Raw genomic sequence first — 24,767 nt, forward strand, 5'->3', positions numbered from 1 at the left:
ACTGGAAGATCTGAACCTCAGCATGTTTGGATACATAATCAGGAATAACTTCAATAATCACATGCTCACCATCCACAGTTCCCAGGGAATTTCTTCTCTCATTATTTAACAAATCTAAGCTAGACACTCTCAGGTGAATTCTAGGCAGTTTGATGGGTATTATGAATAGAGATTGTTAAGGGACTTTAAATGTAGAAAAAACTTTAGGGTATTTTAAAATTCTCCTGCAGCACAACAGGAAATGGCATCTAGCAGGGAGTAATTAAGAAATACTATAGATTATTCAAGAGGCTACTTATTGAAGAGATAATTAAAAGTCTGTGGAAATAGATGATCTTGCATAGCTACAGGGTCAGTTGTTGTTGGAGATCATTCATTAAAAGGTGCTTTTCCCTAGGTTTGCAACCTTGGACATCTTGGCAGATTCATAGTTAGAAGGGATTAAGCAGTGGGAATATGTATCTGAATTAATTAATGGATGGAACTTTCAAAATGCTACAGCAAAGGATCCCCAAATGACAACTTGTTTGTTACTGGGGAACCAATGCAAAATACATGCTGTCAAAGAGAAAATATTGGCCTCAAGCTTCTAGCAGGACTTATAGCAGAAGTTAGAAGGTACTCATTTTGTAAATAGGCTCCTGATCAAACACCATCCCAAACCACACCAAGCTTTTACACAGGCACAGTACAAAGTGAGTGGAAGGAATAAGCTGCTTCCTTCCTTGTGCATCTCACACTGGAACTGAACACGTGAGCCTAAGTGAGAGGGTTAGTGCATCCTTATGCATTATCTAGAGCTCTCGGGAAGAGTAATTTATGCAGAACACCCCAGATTCATATTTTTTGTTCCTAATCGGAACAAATGGTCAAATGAACTAATGAAACAGAAATTAAAAAGAAACACATTGCAAATGCTGAAACATATGGTTCAATAACTGTAGAATATTTTTTTCACTCGTGTTGAAATACCGAATTTGAAGAAGGCAAGACATATTATTTTGATAGTGTTAGTGGAATGTAATATAAACACAATTAGTGTGAACACAGTATTGAATAATTTCAATGAAATTTAAATAAATATGAAAAGAAAATGATAAAATTGAAGCAAGGCATTTTTACCTTATAGAACAGAAAATTTCAGAAATACTGAACTGCAAGCATGAGAGCTGATATAGTCAACTTAGAATAGTTAAAGAATTATAGAATGGTTTGGGTTGGAAGGGACCTTAAAGACCACCCAGTTCCAACCCCCTGCCATGGGCAGGGACACCACCCACCCACCAGACCAGGTTGCCCAAAGCCCCATCCAGCCTGGCCTTGAACACCTCCAGGGATGGGGCATCCACAGCTTCTCTGGGCAACCTGTCCCAGTGCCTCACCACCCTCTGAGTAAAGAATTTCTTATAATCACAGAGTGGATAGGTGGTCTGTGGGCCTGAACCTGCACCACAGTCGCTTCTGCTCAGACCTGTGTGGCCTGTGAACAGTGGAATCGCTAAGCTACTACCAGCCCTAAACTTAAATGTTTCTTCTACAGGAGGCTGGCATATTACACACCAAACTTTTCAATTCCAGTGAAACTGCGTTTCTTACCGGGAGTTGTTTCATAGAAACTCATTTGCCAGCTCTACTGCTCATCTCTCCCTCTGGGATGGAAAGAAAGAGGTAGAGGAGAGCAAATGCCCCAAGGCATGCAAGTTGGCTCTGCCCCCTGAGGCTTTGGGTTGTAGAGCACCCCTTACAGCTCCTGCTGCTCATGGCAGTGACCCTCCACTCACACCGTGACTCCACTGGGGATCCAGACCACAGTTAAGCCTGGTGGAGTGAATTAAGGGTTTGGGGACAAAGAGATGGCAGCAAAAGGAGAGAGCTCTTTTAAGTCACATGCAACCAGTTTTAGGCAAATGAGAGGATGTCTGGGAGGTGGCAGAAAGAATGAGCAGAGCTCTAAGAAACAACAATTATCAGGCAAGGTTGGAGCAGCTTGGTTTGTTTAAACTGGAAAAAAGAAAGGCTGAATCAGACCATGGTGTAAGTAAAATTAGCAGGAGGGACAGGTAATCTGTTGTTTGTGTCCACTGAGGGTTAAAAAAGAAGACAGAGCATTAACAGCTGGGATTTTGGTTAATTATTGGAAAGAAGTCTTTCCAAACCACTAGGTAAGCAGGTAGAGCCTCTCTCTCCCAAACTTGTTTAAGCGAGGTTGTGAAATTTCCTTCACAAGGAGCTTTAATAACATCCTAGACAAATATCTGTCAGGCAGTCGTCTGGGTACATTTGCTCCTGCTGCAGGGAAGTAGGCCAGGCTAGGTCTTTATGGTCCCTCCCAGCTGCACTTTCCTTTGATGCTCTGGGATGTGTTTCAGTGCTGGGTTTGGTTTTCCCAAGAGCCAGAGTTTCTGAATGCTGACAAAAGCAGCTTCTTGGAGGAGGCTGGTGAGAGAAAACTGAAAAGAAAAAGGGCTAAAGGAACAATTAAAAAAAATGACTCAGTTAACTCCTCTCTCAAAATAGGGAAGCAAAAGGGTAATTTAACCTCAGCTAGAGGACTTCTTGATCATTTTGTTTTGTATTGCACTGTTTGTCTGGGTTTGGTCTATTCAGGACCACAACCTGTTTTCTCATTTGTTAACATGATAGCTGCTTATTGCATTGCTCTGGATCCCTGCTGGAAAGAGTTCCTCATCCTTATTTGTTTTTGGAATGACTGGATGAAAGTTTGTTTTTTGCATAGGGTTCAGAGTCTCCCACACAGAATGAGACAGGTTGCAACATTAGGCATCCTTCACCAGCAATTTCCTCACTTGCATAGTGCAACCTTGTTTTGTCACTTTTAAATCTTCCCCTTCTCCCTGAGAACAAATATCCTTCCTTGAGAAATAGGCTTGAGGTAAAGACTGGTGGCAGAACAAATGACAAGCAGAGCTGGGCTGCCACAGAGGGAAGCCACTGAGTGCTAGAGGCCTTTAATTTCAATAGAGCAAAATACTTGGGCAATGTCAAAGCATAATACACTCTTGATTACAATCTGTTTGAGGTTATAGTCCATCCCTTAATGCAGGGGGAATGACCACATGCACAGCTTCTTTTATTCTGGGGCAGATTTTTAGAGCTATGTAAAGAGATAGACAGTGGTAGGGGACAGATATCCTCATGGAAAAGGAGGCTGAGACCTGCCTCTTCTTCTATGTTGACAAATATCATGGACACTGCAAGGTATGAAAGCGAAAGAATAAGGGACATAATTCTGACTATCTACATCCCTGGCTTTTTTCAACAGCAGGTTAAATGGCAGGATGGGAAGAAACCACTACTCAAAGGAAAGTGTGGTCTCAATATCTGAAGAAAAGAGGAAACTCTACAGCATTCATTGTCTGGACTTCCCAGTCACTTTTAGACAATGGATATACTTCTTTACATTAGATCCTTTCAAATCTGTACTAATTCTGACAAAGTCTCCAAACGCAGTCTTCATGGATTTTGAAGAATACGTTGTTGTTAGAGTGAGAATTTTATCAATAGATATATAAAAAAAAATCTAAGTCAGACTAGGAACTCCGGTGAGTTCCAAATATTATCTACTCTCTTTGACTGGGAATCTGACAAGCAAGATGTGCAGAATCAGGCCCTGAAGAGAAGCAATTTTGCATATTCTCCCAGAACAGAGAATAGAGGAAACAGGTAAATTAAAAAGAAAGCTCATATCCATGCAAAGCAAAATCTAAAGAGCTGATTTCAGCAATGATCTTTTACTTTGTAAATCTTTTGGACTTAGAAATAATTGTACTCACAATGCTGAAAATCTATGAAATTCTGAGTTTGTTTGATTTCACCAAAATGTTTTATTTCCCAACTCATAGGTATTTCCCAACTCCTAGGTAAAGCGTCTTTCTGATAACACTGAACACTGCATTTCTTTGCAGGGGCACTAATTTTCAGATTAAAATCTGTACCCATTAAATTACAAGCCATGATTACATCCAGCTCAAATTCAGGTCCCGACACTCATAATATTATACAAATCAGGATCATGAAGAATATTGTGACCTTGAAACTATAAAAGACTGCAAATTTGCTAACAAACCATTTAAAATGCTTTGAGCAAACCTAGGTCTAATACTTAGAATTCAGTACAGGAAATATTGTATGATGATCATTAGAAACAAGCTAAGAATATGAACAGTAGTGTAGCATGTCATAAAGCGTGTAGGTCAATTTAGCTTCAATTAGGCTAAACAGACCATACAGGATGAGAAAATGTCAGAGACAAAAGACAAATGTGTAGGCAAAAGGTTACAGGAAACAGTTCCAGTCCAAGTAGCCAATAAATGTCATCTTTGCCTTATAAAAATTAAAGTATGTCACATGACCATATCTGATCACGTTATTTAAGATACTGCATGTTATTAACTCAGGTAACAAAAGATGGTTTTGAATTTATCTTCATGAAGATGATCCAAATTGCAGATGCCCAAACCTTTCTTAATATTTAGTTACTGAACTTTGGCAAGTTAGGAAACATTTACTCCAACAGGTAATTTGGCAATCAGCATTTTTTTTAAACAATGCTTACTCTTGATTTTACGTATTTAATTTTCCTATTTATTTGACGTTTGTTCCATTTTCCTTTTATTTTCACAGTCACCATTTCAATACATTTCCTGCCTATCACAGTAACACTTGAACTTGCTATGTCTGAATAGCAAGTGAATCTGGCATACCTGTATTGCATTGTTTTGTGTTTAGTCATTGAATTTAAATTGTGATATAAAAATCTTGTTATTGGGTACTGTGAAAGCCTAATTTCTTTGCAAGAATTTTATTAGAAACTGTTGTTCTCCTCCCCCTTTAATTTCCAATTTATTGTTGAGTTTTGCCTACACAAAACTATGTTTCCACTGAAATGCTCTTTGAAGAAAACATCAAAAAGTTGGTGGAAGCCCTGTAGTTTCAAGGCAAAAATTGAAGTGTTTCGACTGAAAATTCTGTGCCATTCACAACATGAAGATGACAAGATAACAGATTGTCTTCTCCAAGACTGACTCACCACAGAGAAGTTCATTCCCAGTTTAGGTACAGTAATCACCATCTGAGGAAAGCACACTGAGTTCAAGTTGATTCCCTGAGCTGTGATTGTACTTCCACCACTAGGGAAAATTAAAAGAAGAAGAAGAAAAAAAAGATAAGTAGGATAATGATACATCTGCTATGATAAACTTAATTACAAATTATATTTTAGAGTAAATGACAACATAAAACCAGAATTAGGGATATACAGGGTGATGCAAATGCATAGCTCTGAGCACTGATATTATTTTTCTGTGAAACAAAATTTACGCTTGTTATAACAACTAACCATATACAAGAAAAGAAAATTAATTTTAAATACTGTGGTATGCCAGGATATAAAACAAATGTGTGTGCATTTAAAAGAGAGTGCATTTAATATTTTCTAACTTACTTGTTGCTTTCAGTGGTGCTGAAAAAAGTGTCTTTTTTACTGCTGACATTTTTTTGGCAAAGGCAGATGGCTTGGATTAGAGCTACTGAGACCATAAATATGTCACTTAAAAACACACACATACTACCATACATATATATTCATAATATTTATGTATTGCTGGATTTAGACTATTTTAAAATCCATTTGCTCTCCTGAGCACCGCTGACTTGTCACATTAAATGATTTTCCTCACTAATCAGTGTAATGTCCAGACACAGTGTAGGAGACCCACTTAGCTATACAGTAGGTATCTCAGCAGGACATCACAGGTACAGTCGGCAGCAGCTAGGAGTTAAATCACATAAAGAACAGAGGTGCCCTTCCCCCTTCTCCTTCACCTCTGAAAGGAAATGATCTGCCCTCTGCAACTGCACCATAATAGAAGCAATTGGCATGGCAGATAGAGATAAAAATGCAATTTCTTTTGATAGATTGCTGCACAGCGCAGCCATTCTTCTTTCATTCATTACTTCTCTTATTTCTATGAGAAACTTTTACTCACCTAAGAAAAGATTTGGCTGGATGAATGTTTAAAACAACGGGGTCTTCTCTGTAGGTGAAATGACCTTTCGCGTCTCGGCTAGCTTCGTCGATTCCCACCCTCACACGATATTCCTGGGGGATTCGTTGTGCTGGAGTGTAGCACTCCACCGTGCTCGCTGATATGCTGGAAGGACAGAAAAGTGCTTGCTTGTCAGCACTGTAAAACACAGGTGCTGTTTAAAACATTATCATTTAGTAAGCTGCAAACCCACTTAAGAATCCACGTGAAAAAATGCCATTGTTTACCACATTGGATGATCACATTGCAGAAAATAAGCAAGGTGTGGTGTAGAAACAAGAGCAACACTTCTTCGGTTCCATATTCACCTCAGTTTGACTGACTCGCACCTTGCCTGGTGGAAGGCATTTCCCCAGTGCCTGTGACAGCCATGTCAAACCCTGCACTGTGCAAGGGCGGCTTCCAGCCTGGAAAATGAGAGCATGCTCCAGGTTCAAGGAGAATGACTTGTTCTGCTGTAACCAAGAGGTTATGTCTTTCTCTTTCCAATTCACGGGATTTACCCTGTGTAAAAAAAAACCTCAGGAAGAAGGGCTGGCAGGGTATATACACTATCTTTTCAGAGGTGTGCTGCACTGGGTGCACGCTGGCTCCAGACACGGCTGAGGGAAAGGCAGGAGAGGGTAAGAAGAAGAGAGGGGAGGGTGAAAATTTATGAAGAGCTGACCAGATCCAGCACAGAAGCAGAGTCTCAGGGATATTTGCCCTTCCCTCTTTCTTTCACTTCTTCTGGAAGTCCTTCTCCTATCCTGAGCTCAGTGGGTGAGTGAGCAGCAGAGGGATGAAGGATCCTGGAGCTTGGAGCACATGAATCATGGCCACAGGGAGCAGGGCACATCAGGGGCAAGGGTAACAACTGACTGGAGAAGCAAATATAATTCCAGTGGTTGGGTTCAGTGATTTGGGCCAACCCACATCCAGGAGCCCTTCAGGTGAGGACGTTCTCAAAGGATGTGAGCGACTGTTTTCAAATTAGACAAGAGGGGCATTTGCTGCCACTTCTAAAGCTTTCCAGGAAGGCAGTGTTCACTGTCTGCTGTTGGGGTTAGTGGTTCATCCGCAAGTATCTAGAAGTTTCACCGTCTTTTAAAGGAAAAAAAAGCCAACTTGATCTAGCTATGCTCAGAACTGGGCAACGCTCCCAAAAGCAAAGATCACAGTCAGTTTAGGTAGAGAAACACCTATCCTGAAAAAGTGCTCAAAATCTGCATAGATGTCTCCAGACTATTTTGCTAGTGAGAAGGGGAGTGCTGGGGTTGCTTACCGGGTAAGCCCCAGGGAAGGTTTGATACCTAGAGGTCCCCCTGACTGAAGCAGATGTCTGACTCTGAGCTGGCGGTCATCTCATCCCCACAGTTAGGTGTCTCAAATGGATCAGATGAATCATTCCCCAAAGGTTCATATATTTGTCCATTAGCAGACCAGCTGAGATGATATCAATAAATCCCATCCTAAAGTATTAAGTAGCAGCTGAACATCTTGGTAGTGATTAAATATCAGTCTTGAATACCTAAATCCCTTTGTTGATTTAGTCAGGAAACTTGGCTGATTTGATCAAGAACATACAATAAATCATTTAGCAGCAAGGAATAAAATTCATCTCTCCTGACTTTAAGTCTGACATTAACTAATAGGCTACTGCTTCTCTGCATCCTCTGCAAGTGTGATGTTTCACCACTATGACATTCCATAATCATTAGGAGAGACCAAAAATTTAGATAAATTGCAGGACACCCTGTTTCTGGAACGTGGTGGGCATGATTCTGCCCTTGGCTGTGAAGGTGACAATTCTGTTCACTCCAATGGGAGCCACCCTACTGTACCCAACAAGAGGACAAAGCAGGATTTGCATCATGGTAGAATGGCTACTGAATTCAGAATACTTGACAGCCCATTGCAGAGAATCTGTGCTTATTATTTAACTTTATATTCTGACAAGGTTCAACGCGTTTCCACACATAGCATGTTGAAGGTTCTTGACTGAGCTCCTACTGGATCCAGTTCAGAGCCGTACAGAAATTTTGGCTCAGTCCTCAAAACTATTTTATACATTGCAGGAAGAGTCCCAGAATGATGCTGTCTCCAGTTAGGAGGCAGTTCAATGATAGTAGCACAGAAACACCTGCTCTGACGCATAGGATACAGTTCTGCAGAGGTCTCATGTTGGCCAGGAAGAAATGGCAACCTGCACCCAGTGCTCATGAGATGTTCACTGGATGCTGCTGCACTAACAGCAGCTCTGACTGTAGAAGAGGGGTTTGAGCATGTGGGAATGGGAGTGACAAAAATGATAAAAAATGGGTAATTTCTAGTCTGTTAGAAGCTGATTTGCTATTTTTCAATGCAATGTTTTAATTAGGGTGATAAGGCATTACAGAATAAACAAATCTTCCAGGGAACTGTAGTCCTTTCTAGGAAGATTCTAGACATCCTAAACTCAGGACCTAGTCCCGAATTGAATACTTACTGCAGTCTGTATACTCTGATATGTAGTGTTAGGAGAGGAGAGCACTGTTTTGTACACCAAGACATTTTAATCAACACATTTCAATATTAAAGCCATCACTTCTTTGTAAACACATTACCTTTTCAAGATGCATGGTTTCTCACCAACAAAAATCTTTCTGGATTTTCCACTGTTTAGGTATTTGCCAGCTACCGTTAGCAATGTTCCTCCAGATTTGGGGCCGTAGGTGGGAGAGATACTTGTTATTATAGGATTCTGAGGGGAGTAAAAACAAGAAGAAAGGACTGCTAAATTATGTTTCCGTATTTTCAAAATATGAAGAGGAGGGATCTTCATACATTTCTTAGCACTTCCAAGAAGTAATAATAAAGCAAACAGCAATATAGAATATAGAATTACCAGACTGGATAAGACTCATGAGGATTCTTCTTCCAGTTCATATTGAAGCTAATTAGACAGTAAAGTTTTTAATTATAGTACTTACCACGTAAGAAAATGTATTGAATAACGTTTTTCCGTGTCCAACAGAAACACTACTGGATATATTAAAACTTGCATTTTTTGCAGCAGGAACTGTGCATTCCAGCCTTTGGAAAGCAAAGAAAAAGATGGGATTACTTTTTTTTTTTTCTTTCCTGGCTTGATCATTTTGTATTAAAATTGAACCAAATCAAACTCATAATAATCCAGGATCCATACTGAACAATTCATCAATCTATGTGTGTCAGGGATATTTCAGGGAAAAACAACCAACCAACCAACCAACCAAAAACAAACAAAAAACAACAACAACAACAAGAAAAAACACAGCTAAAAGAACTGTTTTCTTCTTCTTTAATACTAAATAAACATGGTGTTTAAACATAGACAGAGAAAATGATTTTAGTATGTGAAATAGATTTCTGAAAAAAGCATGCTGGAGAAAACAAATACCTCCCATTCAATGGCTGGTTTGATTTTTGGAATTTTCCTTTAGTCTTAGATTTTGGCAGACAACAGGATTACTTCCTATACTGATTTGCTGTCTAAATTTAAATATTACCAAAATTTGAACTTTTGTAGCGGTATGTGCCAATGAACTACATTACATTTACAGTGTCTCATATATGAGCTATTCTCCTTATAACGTTTAGTTTGCATTGAGACTGTTCAGAACAGCAGTTAGGAAGGAGCTCAAGACTCCTGGAGGATGACCTCTCTGCTGCTATAAATGTGTATAGGGAAGCCATGTCGTGCTTTGCACATAGCTTTGTTAGGACACAGCTGAATGCTCTGAATTGAGAGAGGATATTCATTGAACTTACTATTTCTCTGAGATAACAACCAGAATAACCTCCGCCTTGAATTTAAGCAATTATTCCACTGTCTTGAATACATATTCCTGAGGAGGAGGAGAAGTACTGCACAGGGTCATGAGCCTCTTGATGACCAAATTCTTGCATCTTCTCACATTCTTCTCCATCTCACAGATCCTCACAGATCAGGAAGATGGAGGTGACGTACCTGAGCCCTACAGGATCCTGGCTGAAGGAACCTGCCACCTTTTCATACCTTTGAATAGTTTCCTTTTTTGCTGCTCCCACAAGTGTTGAACAGCATTTTACAGGCAAATCAGAATAAGCTGCTGCAAGAGCTATCGGCAGTCTCTAGATATACTGGATCTCTCTTTGGAGCACTGTTTTCATGGGGAACTTATCAAATCAGGGGATTGTTTAACACCTAAATTTTCTGTTTGAAATTTCAGAATTGAAGGATGATACCCATTGATTGAATGTTTGTATCATTACATAATCCATACCACATAAAGAACATTTCTACAAAGGAAACTTCATATTTTAGGTTTCTTACTTGTTTTTGTTGCTAGATTTTGCTTCCAGAGAACAAATTTGTCCTCCAATATGGACTACTGTATTTTTTAATTCAAATCTATTATTTTTGCTGAATCCAAAGTCCCATCCACACAGTGTCAGTTTTGTCCCGCCTTCTAAGGGAGCGCTGCTCGGGAGAATCTGTTAAAAAATATTTCGTTACTTACATCAGGTTTTCTCAAACTTCAAATGGAGTTAAAGAATGTGCAAAGGAATAATTTTAGAAAAGCATTTCTTCTGGCAGACTATGTCCTACCATTCATCTTAATTGTTCTTCACCTTTCATTTGTCACATTATGAGCTTTCTCTGACAGTAGCAATAAATAACAAAACCTATACTAGAAAGCTTTGAAGGATAGTGTTTAGGGGCACTGAACAAGCTGTGCATTGTAATAGTCTTTTAAATCCTGCCGTTCTTGTCTTTCACATCTTATTTCTGGCATGTTAAACATACAATGTACTTATTTTGTTAGAAGCTGAATGCTGAACACAAAAGAGTCCCCAAATGACCATTTTTTGTTAGCTTGATGAAAGTCAGGTTCAGAGTGAAGTAGCTTCAAAGACACCAAAATCCGATATTGCATTGGCTGTGATAAAGTTAACGTGACTTCTGCTATTCTTTCCTTAAATCTTTTACATTTGGTCACCTCTAATTCCGAGTTAAAAATAAACTACCTCTCAGCAACATAGAGACAATCTACAAAGGAAATGCTTTTTTTTTTCTTTTTTTTTTTTCTTCTGTATATTGTAAATTGTCCTGTAAAATATAACAATGGTGGGAAAAATGTAGGAACACTATAGAGGTCTTGCAAAAACTCAGTAAAAGTGCTGGTCAGTACTGCCAGTAAAAGAATAAAAAAGACATTGGTTTAGGGTTTATGGGGACTTTTAACAATACTGCATAATTTTGCAAACGTATCAGTACTACTGGACAAACAACAGAGAATGAAAGACTGAATTTATACTTGTGGTCATAGTGCCTGAACGTCTTAGACTTAAGGCTTTAGGGATAGTAATTTTGCCCCTAAAATGTAATACAGCTGTGCCTTTCAAAGGACCTGACTTCATTTTCAAGCTGAAAAGAAAGTGTTTGAGAGATACTTGGCTATTATTTCATCTGGAAATCCAGTAAGACAGCACATTTCTTTTCAACTCTCTTGTAGCTGTACTTCCAGACTCTCACAAATGAACTATTGTGGATAGAAAGGCAGCTGAAGAATACTTCAAAAGAATTAAACCATATATTCTATATGGGGAAATTTACTGCCCCCATTAGAAAGCAGACAAAGAGTCTGATCTAAAATGCACTGAAGTCAGTAGGAATCTTTTCTACTTTAATGAGGTTTGGATCAGCTCTCAGTGAGCACAGGAGAGGGAACCTACGCAGGAACAGTGCTTTTGCACAAATCCTATAAAAAAGGAGTGACGTTCACACAGACCTCTGTCAACGAATGCTGCAGCTTAGTGTGGGGAGCATCCTGTGGAGCCTGTGCCATTCCCAAATTTAAGTTTCCTTTTTTTTTTTTTTTTTTTTTCCTCTTCAGAATCTGGATTGACTTCAGATAATATTTTTCCACTCCACTTAATATCTCAGCACAATATCTATTTTTGGAATTACAAAACTAAAATTGCTCTGTGGGGGTACAGGATGTCTTGTGTTTTGTGCAATAATGCATAGACTTCTGGCATTTGAGGAGACTGAAATGTAATCCATTAAGTTAGCAAAATAAGGGGGTTAAAACCAGGCTTCACAAAGCCATACAGAATCAAAAACTAAGGCACTTATCTGCTTTTGAGTGATCTTACCTGCCAAAAGAGACTTGTGATAGCAGCTCATGTGCCTTAACTGAGGGAAAATTAAAGTATTTACTGTGTTCTACTAGCAAATTTAGGAGGTATGACTTCAAAGTAGAGCAAAAACCAAAAACAAATACAAAAAACAACCCACCCCCAAACTTGTACTTCTGTATTTGAGCTCTCAAAAAAATTCCCCTAGAGTGTTTTTATGCACTCCTTTATTTATTTCATTTGTTTTGTATGTTGAAACCACTGCAAGTCAAGAGTGGTTTCCAAGACTTTTCCTTGGGAGAGATGACAGGAATGAGCAGTGAACCTCCTGGACTTTGAACCAAGGCATTTGTAGGCATCGTCTTTGCACTTGCATTGTGCAGGTAGTAACAGAAAATAAGCAAAGCCCAAATCAGTTATAAATGCAATGAAAACTGTTGAAAATTCTCTCTGGCCAGGAAACCCCACTGACAACCTGGAGTAAGTCCTTCTGTGAGGCCTGAAGTTCTGCATGTCCCTGCTGCTCCCTGGGCTTTGGGTTACGGGGGAGAAGGCTTTTTCTAAAAATGTTAAAGATTGTGTTTTTCTTTTGTTTATGTTAACAGCCATTATGCTAATATCCACTCACATACCTTATAAATTGTTGGAAGAAAATATCTATTTATTAAAGTTTCAACAGCCCATTCATTTTAATTAAGAGGCAAGAACATGCACAGGCCACATTTGAAATTTCCAGCAGAACCTCCAATCTAAACAGGCAGCAGAGGGCTTGATGTTCTTGATACTTCTGAGATAAAAGCTGACTAAAATGACTCACTTTAAAAACAACAACAAACCATCCCAGGTTTTTAACCACAACAAAGAATCCGAAGGGAGACCAGTTTATTTTTCCTTTTATGCAGTTCACCTCTCAGCGTGACCTGAACTCCGCATGCAGATGCCTGCAATTTGTTTCATTACGGAGTTATCTCCAGTGTGACTCCTCAGAGTCCCCCGGTGTTCCTTCAGTTTGGGCTGACAAAACGTGCACCAGTGCTAGCAGGGGCCAAAGGTGGAGGCAGGTCCATGAGGTACGGTGCCCAGCTGTGTTTGGGGCTGAGCCAGGCAGGGATGCAGAGCTGCTCCCCACCACCCGATGGCTCCAAGGAAAAGTGCTTAAAGCAGGGCAGAGACCTGAAGGGTCTCCCAATGGGAGAACCTTGTGCTTCCCCTCTGTCATTCCTCCTGAAAGGAATATCTCATTTTTTTTATTCTTTTATTTTTTTTATTTTTCCACTGTGCACTGGTCTGTGTAATAACCTGGGAAAACTTTCTGAAGACTTATCTAGTGTCCTTTGGATCAGACCCTCTGTGTTACCCTCAGGTTAAAACGCTCATATGACCTATCCTAAGCAATCTGTCTCTCTGAAATCTGCAAAATATTAAGGGGAGTGGGACAGAATTTCAAATACTACGCAAAGCAGGTCATCCTCTGTTTGTTAGGAACAAAACAAGCTTGTTTCTCATATTTTATGCATATGGGTTTAAAGACAGATCAGAAGATGATGAATAATCTGTTTTATATTTTTTTTCAGTAATAATGTTAAATGTCATGGTCCAGCAGAGCATGAAATCTGTCTTAACAGCTAGCAATCCAAAGGGATTTGAGTACTCAGCTGCATTTTTTTTTTCTTTACAAGCCTTCTAGAAGCAACTTCCACCGATGTGGGCATACAGTAAATCAAGATTCCCTTCAAGACCCATCAGAGCCACAGATCCATGTTCATTACAGGGGCAGACTGGGCTTGTGCTGAGCGGGCAGGGCTTGAGCTGTGTGTGGGGAAGGGCAAGCACGTGGCCAGCCCCATGCCTGCTCCTGCTGCCCACATCTATGGCCCGATCCATCGGATGAGTTCTCCCAGCAACTCCAGAGGGACTCGAGAGGTGGCTCTGGGGACATACCTCTTGGTCTGCACGTCTCTGCATGGGCTCCAGGTGCTTGCTTCTTGAAGCTGCTGAGTGCACACGCTCCGGGTTGAAACCAGAGAGGGCTGTGTGAGCTCAGCACCTCTGAAAGCCAGAAGCAAGGCAGTTCTGAACCTTAGAAATCTTTTTGGATGCATGGCAAGCCACAGCAGCTGTTGGAAATTTTTGCTGAGAAAAAATGTTAAGGGTTGCTGCTTATGCTCGAGCTCTAGGAAAGACAAAACAAGCTATGCAGGGCAGGTGTGAGCAGTTTGGTTCTGCAGAGGTATATAAAAATGGGCCAGGACTAATCCCCAGTGCATGCCTTTGTATCAGTGATTCACAGTCTCTTAAAAATTGGGGACAGAAAGGACAATTTGATCATCTACTGCAGCTTTTCTGAAATGGCTGAGTTCTTGTATAAAGTGAAAGTAAATGATTCACATTTGGAATAGCGGATTTTTTATACCTCCTTTGCCCAAAGGTAAATGGTAACTGAAGGCAAGGTAAACACACTTACACGCACACTCGCACACACACACATCTCTCCATCCATTTTGGGTATGATTCCTAGAGTGCTTCATTGTCTGTTCAGTGAATTTTGTCTGATTTAGCCCTAAATTTTGTATCTGAAAGATGAAGAATACCACCCCTGAAAACAAGTTTCTAGATTACTATTGAATCCAAACTTTTATAGCAGTTTTGCCTGGCTATTCTTAAAAAAAGCTGTTGTCCATGAAATCATCTGCCCAGTTGAAAGAAAGCACTACTTGCTAAGGAAGAACTATTACTTCCCTTTCTCCCTGAGAGTTTAGCATGTCAAAGTTTCATTTCTGTTTGCAAGCTGTATACCCAGAGGAAAACGTATTTTTTGGCCACACAGTATAGTTTAAATGTGTTAAAAGTAAGTAGGTGCAAGTGCTGCCAGAAAGCTCTCCGCTTGTTCCTCCCTCAGTGTACCAGTACATCTGCTGCTCCCTGAGCCTTGGCCTTCACAGCCGTGTTGCACCTCACTCGAAGCGATTCGGTTAAACGTACAGTCTGCCCGTAAAAATCTCACACCAACCGTAGCTAAATGAAAACAGGGGCGAGCCAGCAGGGCTCTGTGCTCATCTGCACGGCGTTGTCCCTGTATGCTCCTCACAGGAGCCCACGGAGAGCAGCCTCTGGCTGTCCCCTCTGCCAGGGCGAAGCTGCTGGCTTGCTCCCCTCCAGCTGCCACATCCGTTGTGAGAGAGAGCAGGCACTTCATTTGCCGTAAGTGCATAAAAATAAGAAGTGGAACGAGCATGGGAACTCCTCTGTTTGCTTCTCATGCTCACCAACAGGGCACCTGAGGGCACCTCTTCCTATATATTTACCCCACAGACTCACCCAACCCTTTAGGCTCCTGATGCAGTGTCAAAACAACGATGGCCACACCGCAGGCCGCATGGAGGGCGCTGCTGGGCCTGGAGGGCTCTGCCAGCTCAGGGTTTCCAAGGGGTGGTGGGCAGGCTGCCCTTCACCCCACACACCACCCGAGACATTGGTATGGTCCCCTGGATGCCGTGTATCTGAAATGATGTGGAGGTGAATACCAGAAGCATGTATTTTACCTCGTAGACTCTTGGCAAGCAGGTCTCCTGGGTCCAGGTCCCTCCAGCGCACTCTGGAGACCTCAGGCACCGCTCTCCGCACCAGCCGCACCGCATGAAGGCAGGTGCCAGCAGGCACTGGCTGCATGACTGGAAATGGTGGCAGCCCGGCCCGTTCAGCGGCACCTTGGTTATCTGTCAGTGGAAAGAGATGGTGCACAGAGCCTTTGAATGCGCACACTCGCCGCTGAGGAGAGTCTCAATTTATGCAGCGCGCTGTGGCACTACTCAGATTTCAGCTGTGCAAGTTGTGGTTCGGCTTCTCTTTAGCTCGGTAATTATAGGATCTTATAAGTAATTTAAGTGACATGATTTTAAATTCACTTGGGAGAAACCCTAAAGGCATCTTAATGTTATATACAGTTACTACCAGCATCTGGTGTTTACAGCAAGATAGCATTTTTTTGCTGATGGAAAAAGAAAACAGCAGCATGCTCCTCCCAGTTCTGTAGCAATTCTTGGAAAAAACAGTGTGTCTCAGTATGTCTTAGTTCATATGTTTATAAAAATAGGCATGATGGCTATTTCAACTTTTGTGAGGCTACATTAATTTCTGTGACACACTGGGCACACGACTGACCAAGTACTTGGTGTTTAACACATACCATCAAAAAACCTAACCTATATAAAAACATGATTTAAAATTTATGATAATTTTCAAAATATCAAAATAGGTATGATAATAGTCACTCTAAATATCAGAAGTTATCTTTGATCAAAGTATTAATACTAGCATTTAATTACATCACTATATAATTTATACTTCAGTACCTTTCTTAAACATTTTTGGGACATTTTCTTTGAAGGTTACTCTTGCAAATAGCTCATAGTTTCTAGTAAATGATTAATAACCATCTTTAGTAATGGCTGATTAATTTCTTTAAATTCTTATAGAACTCAAGAGGTCAAATTATTGCTTATGGTTAAGGTTTAGGATTATCTGTAATATTATCTGCTAACGCAATGATGTTCTAAATCCACCTGATAATGCACATCCTAGTTATGACAATATCATATGTATGATAACTTTTCATCTTTTATTAACCCTTTGTAAACTGCCTGATAAAATAATCTTCAAACCTTACCAAGAACAGCATCTCCAATTTTAAACACACCCACATAACACTTGCACACACAACCCTCTTAAAAAAGTTATAAAGTTATGACACAAACCAACAAAAGCCAGGAAATTCTGAACACCATTCTTTTCTTAAGCCATTGTGTGTTTTTCTTTGCAAGCACTTGAATTAAGGACAGACTTTCAGCTTTAAATTTGCATTTCCTGGCTTTTGTTGGTTTATATCACAGTTCTTACATTATTTAAACATTTCTCAATCTTAGTCTGTTGGTTTGTTTAGTAGGGAAAAAAAGTCTCGGAGGAAACTTGCCCCTCCAGCATTCCCAAGGGAATGGAAGGGCTGGGAGGATGCAGAACATAAAGCAGCAGTGTGAATAGTTGCCCTTAACGAAAGTTGCTGCTTTGTATGCAGGTTTGCACAGAGTGAGGAATGATTAGATTAGGTACTGCTCACCTTTTTTCCAGTCACTACCAGGGTATAGCCATCTGCTGCTACTGAGTTCTCAACAACAACCTGGGGAGAGACGGGCTGGGAGTCCAGCTGAAAGCTGACATGAGGAGCTGTGGGCTCTGAACGGGAAACCACTATCTAAGAAAGACAGAAATTCAGAAAATCAGCAGGCAGTGTGTGACACAAATGCTGCTCAACAGCCTCACATCCCTGCCACTTTTCTGCTTGCATTAATTACTTTGCATTACATTGCATAATGTTTTGCATAATGTTCCATCATGATCTGATTAAACCTCTATAAAATCCACTTTATTTAACAGAGCAAAATCATGGCTCTTGGAGGATCCTCAAAATGCATCATGTTTACTAAAATACCAAGGAGTCACTGCTTGCTTTGTGGTCTTCAATTTCAAGTATTTATAAATCAACAATAAAAAGTGAAGATGGGTCACTTAGCCTTGTAGATTTAAGAGTACATTTAAGAGTGAGAAAAAAGAATTTTATCTACAATGTCTATTTAGAGGAAAGTCCAGGACTTTGAAGGTCAGACATGTTTCCATTTATTTTCACCTTGGTCCTACAGCTTGAACAGTGCACTGTAGCCTGTGTTGTTACTATCTGGTCATGGTGCATGTGGGGCTGCTGGAGTGCAAAGCTATGGCAGGTGCAGATTGTCGCAGTGAGCAGGGCTATGAAGACACAAGCAGTCAGAGCTCGATTCCCAGAGCTGCTGAGATGGCTGTTACTGCAGACAAGCGCTTGGCAAAATCATAGTATCACAGAATCACAGAATGGCTTGGGTTGGAAGGGACCTTAAAGATCATCCAGTTCCAACCCACCTGCCACGGGCAGGGATGCCACCCACTAAATCAGGCTGGACACTTTGAGGTCTAACTCCTGCTTATTTCTGTGGGAGCTGGGTGTCCAGGACAGTCTTGGCACCTCTTAAGCAACAGGGAGAGTAGGAAGCTCTCTGGAAGATGTTCCAAAACAGGAGTCTAATTTAGTTGTCCTGAAGCCCCTTTGCAAGAGCACTTTCTCTCTTGATTTCAGAAGATCTTAGGAAGATTAGTCACACCAGTATGAAATTCCCCCACTAGTCATCTCTCTTCATCTTAAGTTACCTAAATACTTCTGAGAATTTGGGCCTATTCCTGCAAGCGCATGCTTAACTTTACTACTGTAACTTTGTTGACTTTAATGGGATGAGTCATGGCTGTTAAGCACAGGCATAAAGCATCTGCAGATTGGGGTGGATATTTGATAGCAAGATTTTATAGGCTTGGGCCTGCAATCCAGAAGGATGTGCACCCAGTGCGATAGCATCAGGCAACAAAGGCAGAGGATTGTTTACATAAGGGAAGATCATGTTCATGTTTCAAAAGCTGCATCACGTGTAGTTTACTTAAGGAATTTAGATAATCAGCATTTGTTGAGAAGTTGAGATTCAATGGAGTTCATTATTTAAAAAGATCGAAGCCATTTTGGAAATAACTTGTATGTCAAAAGTTTAATTTTTTCCTATAATGAAGCTTTTCTCCTGACTCCTAAGGCAGCATCAGAACAGCCAGGACATTGACTTACATGATTTCACTGGCATTTCGCACTGCCAAGGTCTTTCAGCAAGAGGGCTGACTCCAAGACTCGACTTAGAGATGCTGTAATTACAGCTGATGTTTTGTTGTAATTCAAGACTTAAATAAAATATATGAGCAGTTAATTCATGGTGATAACTGCTTCACATCTCAAAGATATTTACAGTTTGGGGTTACAAGAGGCTTTTTTTCCCCTTAAAATGAAACTGGCTTTGTTAAAGTATTTGCTATAGGTTTGTTTCACAGTACAGAAAGTACAGCTTTTAGAAATCGATAAGGTCTGATCATTTTCAGTGACACAGAAGTATGGTGTCTGACTCAGTGTATTAGGGCATGAGCTCTGTTTTTATATTCAGGGCAATGAAAAATAGAATGGACTGCAAAGCTGCATGGAAAAGCTTGATTAATGTTGGCATTATGGGGAGAGGTAGCACCACAGCTGCAAATACCTTTTTAGTTGATCATTAGCCATGTCTCATCTCGGATACCCACTGCTATAAAATGCTAAGAATTCTTTTCTATCATTAATCCAGGCTTCCTCTTATTGCCAAGCATTCTTTCTGATTGAGCCACAGTGTTAACCCCTTAAACACATCTGTGTTGCAATCTCAGATGATATATGAAAATTTGGACCCCATCTCTCTACAGTCTTGGAAAATTACTTGGTACTTTAAAAACCAAGTGACCTTTATTGTACTGAGGCTGATAGTCAAATCACCTGCTCAAAGCCCAGGTGGATAGACTTTGACCTCATGACATAAAGGGAGCTCAAATTACACTTCCTAACTCATTTGGAACTATGGAATAAAAGTGTGCAGTTTTCCTAGAACTAATCCACCAGCCTACAGAGTTGCAGTAACAGACTCAAGATGCAAAAAATGCTCTTTCTGGTCCCTGTAACTGTGCAATTTCTGCACACATCAGCCTAGTCCTTGAAATTCTATCTTACCCTTATCCAACATAATCCTGAAGAGAAAGGCAATTTTAAGACAGTTGCTACAGCATGAAGAAGAGGCTACTTAGGACTCCAGTGTTGTTCTTAGATACCTCTGATTTTTACTGCTTGGGACTGGGCTGGTATGCGTACCTTTTGGCATTGCTGTATTGTGCCCACACTACCATACACGTGCTACTTCTGCAATGGAAATGTTTCAGTGCTACGAAAGGATTTATCTATGCAAAGACTATAAAGATGATTATCCAAGTACTGTTTTTTTTTTTTTTTTTTTTAACATTTTAATGAGATATCAAGTATTTCTCCAGGACACACAAGAAATGAAAGTATATCTATGTGCCTGCACTCAAGCAGTTAGGAGAGAGGGAAGGGCTTGTGCAGACAAATAATTGACTGAAAGAGGACAAACATATGCTAGCTGTAAATGGTCAGCTCTTGCAATAATGAGAAGTCGCCAGAAGTGTTCTGCAAGGGTCTGTGCTGGGATCCGTACTGTTTAATATATCCATAAATGAGTTTGAAAAGTGGGTGAGCAATCCAGTGACAAAGTTTGCTGAAGATCTGAAAGTATTCAAGGTGATAAGGATGAGGACAGACTATGAAGGATGGCAAGAGGACTTTGCAAGACAGTGTGTCAAGGCAATAAAATGGCAGGTGAAACACAACAAAGAAGATAAATGTAAAGTGATACATGATAGATAGTTCCAGGAAAATATCATCTCACTGTTCAGCAGCAGTGCAAAAACAAAAGTTAGGAATTATAGAAAAGGATTAGACAACAAATCAGAAAAGATCCTTATGTCATATGAATTCACAGCTTGTCCAGTCCTTGAATTCTCTGGTGAAGTTCTGGTTGCCTCATGACAAAAATAATATGTTAAAATGGGAAGAAGGTTCAGGGAAGGGTAACAAAGGTGATCAAAAGGCTGAAACAAGCAATGACTGGGTTAGAGTGGAAGCGCTGACTTTGTGGGTGGGATGTGGAAAAGACATACAGGACTATAAGTGACGTGGAGAGAGTGGCTAGTGGTTGACCATTTACTCTCTTCCAATAAAAGTACTAAATACCATTGAAAAGCAAAAGTAATAGGCATGTTCAAAATAAACAAAAGAGCAAGACTTCCTGTCACTATGTGATGAACCTGTGTGACTCCTTGCCAGAGGATGTAAATGCAATGTACGTGGAAAGAACTGAAAAAACAAAACACAGTTGCTCAGGAAATCCCAAGAACCGAAGAACTAGAAATAGTTGGATGCTTGAAGCAGAAGGTATTGCCTATGTTGCCCTGCTCCCTAGACATCCACTTGTCACCATGGCTGGAGAGAGAACACTGAGCTAGATGGACCTTTGGTTTGATGAACCCATGCAGCTGTTCTCATGCTCTTTCAAATAACCCTCCACAGTGTCTCACTGTGGCTCAAATGGCCAACAATTAATTAATTAATATATTATTTAATATATCTTTTATACTGGAAGCCAGTGATCATTTACGTTGATGAACAACAAAGTAATTCATTTATATACAATTTCTTTACCATCAGTTAGTATTAATGGTAAGTGAGAAGCCTCAAATCTAGGTTAATTTAAGGATAATATGGCAAATTTAGACTGTAATAACTTGAGTTGAAAAAGAGCATACAACAGCTTCTTTTAAAAATCATTCTGATGCTCAGTTCTGCTAGTCAGCAGGATTGAATTACATATGTTACTGAGTGTATGGTGAAATATCTTCTGCAAAAATGAGAGGCCGTCTTAAAGCAATCCCATCTAAGTATCACATTGTTATTTTTTTCCCTAGATGTCTGGCAGGTGGAGGCCATTACCCAGCAGAGATAGGCTCAGGGTTAACTTTATTGTGTAACGCCTTAAATGCCTTGGGATATGCAGCAAAATCTTGCGGAGGGCACATATGTAGCTCTCTAGATGCTGTATATCACTCTAATCCATGGAGAGTATAATGCTCTGAAGGGTGTAAGCTTCTCTGCTTGAACTGAATATTAAAACATGTGTGCTCTCAAAACAGTTATTTGGCAGCAGGTGTTAATTTTAATTTAACTCTTCTGATTTTGCGTTATGCACCATTTCATAGTTTTGGGGGGAGCAGGATACTCTCTTTACCACAGAAGGAGCTGCTATTACAAAACTGTTAAAAGTTGAGTATAGGTATGAAAACGTCACTTACATAGTTTTTGCCACAGATTTCTGCTAGTTGAAAAAATTATGAAGTGGGAAGGGTTGCAACAATTCACATTCCTACAAACGCATGTGTGCATGCTTTGCATTTAAACACATCATACTGACAGTATTTAGAAGCCAGGTGAATTTCTGGTCCACAGTGGCAGGACAGGAGTGGGCACTGAGTAGGACAGCTTTTGCAATGACTGCTTCTATCCTGCCATGCTTTCCTCCCAACACTGCCAGGTTTAAGGTCTGTGCTCCTGTACTTTGTGACCTCCTCACACTTGCTTCCAACATGGCTTGCCACTTGCTATAGTGGGTTTTGTTACAATTATTTTTATCCAATGGGAAAGGAATTAGGTCAAAAGAAGCTTGATCAGTCCATAGGTGGAAATAGCTTCCGCTGTGCTGTGATACAAACTGGAGTTGAATGACTATGCTGAAGGATGCAAAGCTCTGTACTTCCTTGCTGCATGTCAACTCATTTTGCTAATAGGCACCAGGGCTTTGAGCCTTGATTACCGAAGCAGCGAGGCCTTTCCATTTTGCTGTTTGCAAGAGGAGAGCAATGCTGAACGCCTGGCTCTCTTCTTGTTGAATTCTGGGACATGATTTTCCAAGCTCTCTTTGAGTGCAGTTACAAATAAAAAGCAGATGCGATTATTTTTGTCTATACTCATTTCTGTAACATGCATTGTGTTGCCTGGCATGTAATCTATGAAAGCAGCTATGACACATGCTAATTTTTCTCTTTTCAGGGAAATGAGATGTGAGTGTTATAGTTTGGTGTTGTTGTTGATTGTTTTTAATCATAAGTATTCCCGGGAAATGACTGTGACTGTCAAATATGCTGTACTTGGATAGGAAAGCCAACAGATTTCTGCTCTGCACGTGAAAATCTCCCAAACAATTGATCTGTGAGAGCTGAGTCCCTGTTCCTCATCATACAGAACAGGGTGCACCAAACGAAAAGATAAGGCAGCAGGTGAAGGAATCTCTTCATCATTCAAAGCATGATGAAATTCTGGACATCATTGTCACGGCATACCATGGGGAGCAAAACAACACATAATGGAAAAGGATTCCTTTATGGACTATTAAAGGACTATTAAGGACTACTAAACTCCAGACACAGGTTCAATTTCCAGCTCAGGAAATCTCTGGGCCACTGAGTACTAGACACAGGAAGGTACTGGGAGAAGCACCAGTGTGTGCTTTTACTTGCCCCTATCCACCCTGAAACCTTCGTTCTAACCCCATACTTCCTTTCTTAGCTGAAATATCTGGTTAAAAGTGCTGGGGTGTAATGTGTCCCTAGAACAAAACTTGCTATTCGTTTTTGTTCTGTGCCAGGGAGTGCAGGGAGGCCCTGAGGAGGGTGAGCGGCTTGTTGTGCGAGATGCACTCTGTGCCAACGAGGACTATATATGCTATCATGCTTTGGTTCTCGTGCCCCAAGCCATATTCAGTCCAGAAGCTGCTCAGACATGACATTGCGTGACCATGTTTTGCTAACGCTTGGCTTCTCAGCTAGAGCTGGCTCATATCCAGCCAGATCAGACAGGACTGCAGCCAGCGTGTGGCTGACTGCATCTCAGGGCGTATGTATACACATGGGAAGACCATCTCCTTACCTCCAGGAGCAACAGGATGGACATCCTACTACCCCGTAAAGATGAGAGGACACCTGCAGGAGGTCCTCATCCTGCTCGAAGCCCAGTGCTGCCCCACTGAGTTGGCACATATAGTCAGAAGGTGCCTGGGTGACATGAAACTACTGCCAAAAATGCACATGATGAGAGTGGTTACCTGTAGTACATGTAGTACAAAGCTTACAGGGAAAAGTTTCTCATCCCTCTTCCTGAAGCAGGTAACCAACGAGCGGTACATTTGCTTGGCCTTGACCTCAGTGAGGCCAGCTTCAGGTGCGGGGTGCATGTGCAGTGCTCTGTTTCCAAACACTGTTATGCCGAAAGCCAGCCTCTGCAGACGTCAAAGGCATCGGTCTCTTGTCTACTGTTAAGGCCAAACCAAGTGTGAGCTTTTTGGAATAAATCTTATAAAACTTTCCCATATCCCACTCTGCCCAGAGCTATCAGAAAGACTAACCCTTCCTGAAGAACTTTTCGTCACTCAAAAGTCACTCTCTGAGGTAATTTCAGGCAAAGAAAGAAAAGCTTCACCTTGGAACCGAGCAAAATAGAAGATATTTAATCTCAATATAGCATGGATTTTTTTCTTTTTTTTTTTTTTCTTTTTCTTTTGTGACAAACTCAAATGGCCCCAAAATACTGGCTGGTAATGAACGTGTCTTTTCCAGTTATGAGTTGTATCCTTAGTGTAGTTTCTTTGACTCGAGGGGAGTAAGACTGGTTTACACCAGCTGTAAATCTGCTTCCACGGCTACGGCAGTGTGACTGTGTGCTGTTTTCTAATCAAATAACCACTGTGAAATACCTGATTCACTTTGCACCCAACAGCTGTACTTTCAGCCCATGTTCCCAGTCACACTCTGAAAACAAGCACAATAAGAAAGGCCGAAACAGCTGCAACTTTTCAACAGAAAAAAAAAAAAGAAAAAAAAAAAAGAAGGGGGGGGAAAAAAGCTTGTTGTCAGGCCCCAGCTTAGGAAGGAAGTAAAACCATTTTTCTTTTCTGTCTCATGCATGTCAGCTGTCTTTGAAAAATTATTACTGCTCTGTTTTGTAACAGAAACTCCACAATATTTAGAAAACTA

General features: G+C 40.6%; 1 protein-coding gene across 10 annotated transcripts in view; it reads right to left on the bottom strand.

Moving 5' to 3' along the window:
- MET (MET proto-oncogene, receptor tyrosine kinase) overlaps positions 1 to 24,767 on the bottom strand; it is a 91,265-nt gene that overhangs the window by 26,994 nt on the left and 39,504 nt on the right. For all 10 annotated transcript variants that reach the window (XM_080606880.1, XM_080606873.1, XM_080606879.1 and 7 more), the window contains 7 exons: positions 17,305 to 17,439; positions 15,734 to 15,907; positions 10,384 to 10,544; positions 9,020 to 9,122; positions 8,654 to 8,790; positions 6,009 to 6,173; positions 5,051 to 5,150 (listed from right to left, as the gene is read on the bottom strand). In XM_080606880.1, coding sequence (XP_080463006.1) covers positions 5,051 to 5,150; positions 6,009 to 6,173; positions 8,654 to 8,790; positions 9,020 to 9,122; positions 10,384 to 10,544; positions 15,734 to 15,907; positions 17,305 to 17,439 — 975 coding nt within the window. The remainder of the gene's footprint in view (positions 1 to 5,050; positions 5,151 to 6,008; positions 6,174 to 8,653; positions 8,791 to 9,019; positions 9,123 to 10,383; positions 10,545 to 15,733; positions 15,908 to 17,304; positions 17,440 to 24,767) is intronic.

Source organism: Anser brachyrhynchus, assembly GCF_964034855.1.
Source record: "Anser brachyrhynchus genome assembly, chromosome: 1".
NCBI lineage: Eukaryota > Metazoa > Chordata > Aves > Anseriformes > Anatidae > Anser > Anser brachyrhynchus.